At 33.9% G+C, this 6,488-nt stretch overlaps 2 protein-coding genes across 2 annotated transcripts in view; both read right to left on the bottom strand.

Annotated features, from left to right (window-relative positions):
* Positions 1 to 1,278: 1,278 nt before the first annotated feature.
* On the bottom strand, positions 1,279 to 1,995 carry LOC129945027 (uncharacterized). The gene has a single exon (XM_056054687.1). It carries the CDS (start codon positions 1,993 to 1,995, stop codon positions 1,279 to 1,281), a length of 717 nt encoding a protein of 238 aa, XP_055910662.1.
* A 2,488-nt stretch (positions 1,996 to 4,483) lies between these two features.
* Positions 4,484 to 6,488, bottom strand: part of LOC129945025 (uncharacterized) — a 41,096-nt gene continuing 39,091 nt past the window's right edge. Inside the window, exon 3 of the mRNA XM_056054686.1 lies at positions 4,484 to 4,572. Coding sequence (XP_055910661.1) covers positions 4,484 to 4,572 — 89 coding nt within the window. The remainder of the gene's footprint in view (positions 4,573 to 6,488) is intronic.

Genomic DNA, 6,488 nt, shown 5'->3' with positions numbered 1-6,488 from the left:
TTAACAAAAATAAATTTAGAAATCAAACTATTTCATTAAATGTAAAATATTGTTGGAAATTTTAAAATTTTTAAGAATAATTCAACTAGGAAGTTATCAGTATGGGTCGAATATCAGCCTCTTTTTTATGATTTTTTAGCTATTATCTTTTTGGCAACTCTGGTTTAAACAGCTTACGCACCTTTCGTGCTTTGTTTTACTGTCGAACATCTTCAATTTGGTCTATAATTTAGTTTATAATCATTTTAAAAACGAACAACGTCTGTTTGGGATATTGTGACTTAATTTCGCACCAAATTTACATTGTTGGACATTAAACCACCAACACGCTTACGTAGAATGTGAACCGAAGAAAATATCGCAGCTGTATCGTCGAGTGTTAATGTCAATTATCGATGCGTCGCCGTTTGCAGCAATTGGGTCTCTGTTACTCAAGAATTGAAGCTGAACTGCAACCAACAAATTGTGCTCAGCGACGAAGCTCATTTTTGGCTGAATGGGTACGTAAATAAGCAGAATTGCCGATTTCAGAGTGAATATCAGCCGGAAGCATGGCAAGAGCTACCAATGCATCCAGAAAATGTCACAGTTTGGTGCGGTTTATGGGCTGGTGGCATCATTGGACCATACTTCTTCAAAGATGATGCTAGTCGTAACGTAACTGTGAATGGTGAGCGCTACCGTGAGATGACATCCAACTTTTTCTGCCAAAAAATTCAAGAGCTTGACTTGCATGACATGTAGTTTCAACAAGACGGTGCCACATGCCACACAGAACGCACAAAAATGGACTTATTGAAAGGCGAGTTCAGTGAACATTTTATTTTACGTTTGGGACCGGTCAATTGGCCGCCTAGATCGTGGATCAACGCCTCTAGACAAGACAAGCCCACTTCAATTGACGCATTGGAAAACAAAATTGAAATTATATTTCACCGTAACAAAAATAAATAATTCTGAATTCTAACAATTTAAACAAATAAAATACAAAGTATTAATTTAAGATATTTTTATAGACAATGTTATAAGTTTTCCCGTCGGGTGCAAAATTCCGTTCATTAGATACACGTGAACAGGCTACATAAAGTTGACCATGAGAGAAGCATGGGTTTTTTAAATGCACTCCTGCTACCTCTAATGTTTGTCCTTGTGCCTTGTTTATAGTAACAGCAAAGCTAAGCTTGACGGGAAACTGAACCCTTTTAAATTGGAATGGAAGGTCAGTGGGAATAATTGGTATCCGAGGTATTATAACACTATTTCCCTTACCGACACCTGTTAAAATAGTAGCACCAATTTTGTTATCCGAAGCTTTGTTCCATTACATAGCCGAGGAGCATCTAGATTTCGCATAAGCATTATTGGTACATTTAGTTTCAATTGAAGCTTATGTGACTGTACACCCGATAGTTCAAGTGAATTTAAAAACTCCACAGGATATGAAGTACTTAGTTCCGTATTCATAATTGTATCCATTGACAAATATTCCTTCATTTCTCCTTGAACCTCGTTTAAAATGTCAGTGTTGATCCTATTTACAATTTCATTTCTTGGTGCTAATATTGCTCTTGCACACAACCACTGATCACTACACAAATTTTGTTGCAATTCCGGAAAAACATAAGCAATGAGATCCACATCACTTTCTACTAAATTACAAAATTCTCTTGACAGTGATATGTAGCCTTCAGCGTCAACATCTAAACTACCATCACCAATTTTCAACAACATTTCTGGGTAAAGTCCTGAATCCCCGTCATTATGAAGATGCACTCTCATATTCGTTTTCAGGCGGAGTTTTTCAACTGTCGGCCATAAGCTTGATGATTTAATGCACGCTTGAATTTCATCTGCTGGTGTCCCCCTTTGAATCACTGGGAGGGTTTGACGGAAATCACCAGCCAATAAAACTACCATGCCTCCCATTATATCTGTACTATCTCGCAAGTCCTGGAGGGTCCAGTTTAAAGCTTCTATATCCTTTTTGTGAGACATTGTACTTTCATCCCACACTAAAAGCTTGCATTCTCGCAGCATCCTACCTCGTGAACTATTTTTACTAAAATTACAGATGGGCGAACCTTCCTGTGCCAAATTCAATGGTAATTTTAAAACGGAATGTTTAGTACGACCGCCCTTTAATAGCGTCGCTGCAATACCTCACGAAGCTACAGCAACTGCTATTTTTTGGTCTTTTCTGACGGAAATCTATACTAATATTATAAATGCGAATGTACGTTTGTTTGTTAGAGTAAGAATTAACATCAGCGAGTAACAGTAATACAGTGGGTTGGTATTACAGTATTCAGGGTTGAAACTTCATTACTATGATGCTAGATGGCGTTGAAGTAGCTAAATTTGACGATATTTTAACAAACAATTTTCTTATTTTTCGTATATTTTTTTATTTTTTTTTAAAAGTATCCTATGTTACTTCTTATAGCTTCAAGAGTGTATGTGCAAAGTTTCATGATGATCGGTTAAGTAGTTTTTGCGTGAAAGCGTAACAAACAAAATTACATTCGCATTTATAATATTAGTATAGAAGTATAGATATCCAAAATATTGGTGCTTACTTTTAGTAATTTAAAAAAAAATCAATTTTACAAAAACTGATAAAATGTGTTTTTGTTTCAAATATTATACAAAAAATATATTGGCTTCAAATTTAGTTTCTCAAAAATGTAACTGATATTTTCCCTGTCGTTATTTGTTAGTTATCCTTGTAGTATAATTAAATAAAATGACATTTTTATTGCACTACATATTTTTAATAATAACATCTGATGAGACCTTTTCATTTAAAAATTGTTCTTGTTCTTTTAGTTCTTTTTTCTATATTTTCCACATCAATTCGCTATGCTACGTTATTTAGAACGAGTAAGTCGTCATGAAATACACCTTTATTTTTAAAGGTCCTTTACTAAAGTAGGTATAGAAGTATGATTGATTCGCAAATTTTAATTGCCAGGAATTAGGAAGTTGTGCGATGAATTTTTAAACTGAATTATGAAATGTTGTTTGGTCTGATTTGAGTTATTTAATACCAGTACATGAACCTGAAAAACTCTAATATCAAACACCTCTTGTAGTATTTGAAAATCTCTCAATTCTAAATACGTACATTTGTATACTTGGTTTAGAATGCACATTTTCCTTGAAAACAGACAAAACAAAACCAATAAACTCAAAGTTGTAAAAAAAAAACAAATATTCTACCTACCGACCACAAAACTTTAAATAAATGTCTACCAAATTCAGATATAAACATGAAGTAAATCAACGTACACTTTCCTTTGGCTTTCCCGAATTTTTTGTATTCATTTTTTTTTCCATGTAGGTACAACAATCATACAATATACGAAAAAAAAAACTTTTCCACAAACATATAAGTTCTACATTCCCAAAATTTATTACAATATTAAGAAACCTCCAAAATTGCACCACAACACTTATATTACCCTCAACGGTGCGGCGCGCGCGGCGCGACGTGGCATTCCAAACAACAACATATAATATCTCGACCTAAGACCTGCACGTTCCACATCACACTACAGCACACCCAGCATGCGAAATGAATTATGCCATCATTTACAACAAACAGAAAGGTCCAAAAAAACCATACAAACAAACAAAAATGGTGCCTGCACATCTTTACGCTTCTATTAACAAAAAGAAAAAAATATTAACAACAACAACAAAAAATCAAAATAAGGTCAGCTTCTATTGTTTGACTCGAATGTAATGAAAGAAATGAAAACCGTTTTTTTTTGCGCGCACTCTTAACGAAAAGTAACAAAAGAATCCTTCCAGCCAATTTAAGCCACCAGCGATAGTAAATCTTAAAAAAAGAAATAAAACAAAACCAAACGAAAAATAAAGGAAGCAAATCTTAGCCCAACACACAAATTTTGAACCCAAAAAATGAAAAATATCCTCTCACAGAAAAGAATGATTTCATATGGCATGTCCTGCGCGTAGTACACGGCAAGGACTCATAGCTGAGGTTTTCTCTTTTATTCCAAAATTCCCTTTTAGCTTGCACAACACAAACACGTAATAAATATTGTGTGTACTATACTCGTAGTCGTATACCAAGTACCAACCATTCTAGTTAAAATATCCTTTCTCTATTGTTCTGTCAGTTTCAGCTGGTAGGTGTAAGTATATCCTTTTTTGCAGGTTGGGGTTGATGCTTGGCCAAAAAGGATGAAAACAAATCTTTTTAGCAACCAGCGACAGCTTTAATGTGTCACAACAAAATCCTTGTGACCTAGAGACCTACACAAAAAAGCTTTTGTGGATTTAAACACAATCACACTCCCACACACACGTCGAAAAAGCTTTTTCCTGATTTATTTTCTCTTAAATTTGTATTTCTAATGTCCTTCTCTTCTCTTTATGTTTTTAAGGTAGGTCCTTTTTGAGAGAAATCACCATCGCGAAGGAAATTTTTTGTTATCCTTGAAATCAGCTTCATCGTTTAGCCTTCAGCTTCAGTTTCAGCTTCAGTTTCATCATCTGCTATCTGAGAGACTAGGATTTGAATGATGCTCTTTAAATTCTCTCGCTCTATAACAAAAAAGGGAACAAATTTCACCAAAACAGTCTTTCCTTGATGCAGGTCCTGTGCGATGAAGAATTTCTATCATTAGTACGTAACAGGACATACTTTAAGGCGCACGAATCCTACCGCGTTCGGGTTATTCTATGTCTGATTTAAGTCCCCATTTACTAAAACAGAATCACTTCTATCCTTTGGCACATAATGTAGAATTATTTCTTCAACACCGAAAAAACACAAACATACAAGGATAATAGAATACAGCTTCCCTATTTTCTTGGAGTAACTTCAACTCTGTGATTTCAAATAATAAAGTGTCACAATAACTCCCAAAAGTGTCGCTGGTTTAATTTTATTTTTCCGTTCAAACCATAAACGTGTTCAAAAATGGCCATTATCCTTGTCAAATAAAAAAAAAATACAAAACGGGTACAATATCGTCTTCTCGTTAGCTTATGTAAGATGACATTGTTTGAAGTTGACATCAATTCGGATACTAGAATGCTCTGTGAATGAAAAATCGGAAGCAAGGGCGAGGGCGTTGCAAAAACAAATGAAAACAAAAACAACACAAATCTTCAATAGCCAACTACTCAACAATAAAAAGGAGGAAAAATAAAGAAAAAGTTGTCAAGGCATTAAAAGGATGTCAATCTCGGTTGCCTTAAATGTTATTTCGTTGTTATCAGTATCCTCTCATAGTTAAATAAATTATTCATGGAAATATCTTCATCTCTATCCTGCGGCACCAAGCATACAAAAATATAAAAAAAGGATACACGTGAGCTTGAGCTTGAGTGTGTGTGTGTGTTTCCTATTTTTCTATTTCTATTTCTATTTTGTTTTTGTATTATTGTTCATCTCGACGTTGTAGGAGGGGGATTGAATAGTTTGTGTAGGTATGTGCGAACATAAAAATTCGTTCAATTATAGTTGCTACGCGTGTTGTATATAAAGTGTCAAGGAGCTGAGATCCTTTTCCATATAAAAAGTGGCACGACAAACCACCCGCACTATATAAGTGTTTATTCTTTTGATTGTTGGTCGTGTAATATCTTTTTTATTGGTCCATACATATAATTCAGTGGTCCTTCGAAAATATTTCACCCATATGGCATAGTGGACTGTATCCCTGAGTAAAAATCCATCAATACCAGTTATCTCATACCCATGATAAAGCATTAATAGCAAAATTGTGTTTAAGAACTTTCCTGTGTAAATTATGACATTGTTCGTCGTCCTGGGAGCATAGTTTTTTAAGTTCAATCGAACACATAGAAACTCAATGTTAAGTCAGTAATTTAAGTGATGTGCTTCTGTCACAAAGAGGAAAATATTTAAATCAATAAACTTCAACGATAATTTTATGCAATTTTTCCCCCAAAAAATGCTGAAAAAATTCTAAAATTTCATTTGTTCACATAGTATATCACAAGTGGTTCTGTGAGTGTGTTTTTGTGTGTGGTATGGTTTTTGTGGCACATTGGAGTGCATACTTGTTAGGGGAAGGAATTTAACATGCATATTGCACATACTTGCGAGCTTGAAAATGAATAAAATTAAATAACTGTATTCGTGTTTAAAACTTTCTATATCCATCTTCATTTGGGAAAAACATTTAAATTACAAAACAAATATACTTGATAAATACATTAATCAATTTTGATGTTTTAAAAAAATTTAACTACGCTGCTGAAATCTGAAAATCCAATTTTTTTTCCGTTGGAGACCAATAAATTACAATTTATGTGATTCAATGTTAAGTGGAAATTGTCAAATGTGAACGGATGTGAAATTAAATTTAAAAAAAATTGAATTTTGTGTAATTTAAATGATGAATGTGGTAGTTACGTTTATTTGGATAAAAGAAGGATAATGATCACACTGGCTTCTGAGTGGGTAAGTTTGAATTATTTATTGAGTT

The sequence above is a fragment of the Eupeodes corollae genome, chromosome 2, assembly GCF_945859685.1.
Source record: "Eupeodes corollae chromosome 2, idEupCoro1.1, whole genome shotgun sequence".
NCBI lineage: Eukaryota > Metazoa > Arthropoda > Insecta > Diptera > Syrphidae > Eupeodes > Eupeodes corollae.
The sequence above is the reverse complement of the archived record's forward strand: the minus strand, read 5'-3'. Positions and strand labels throughout refer to the sequence as shown.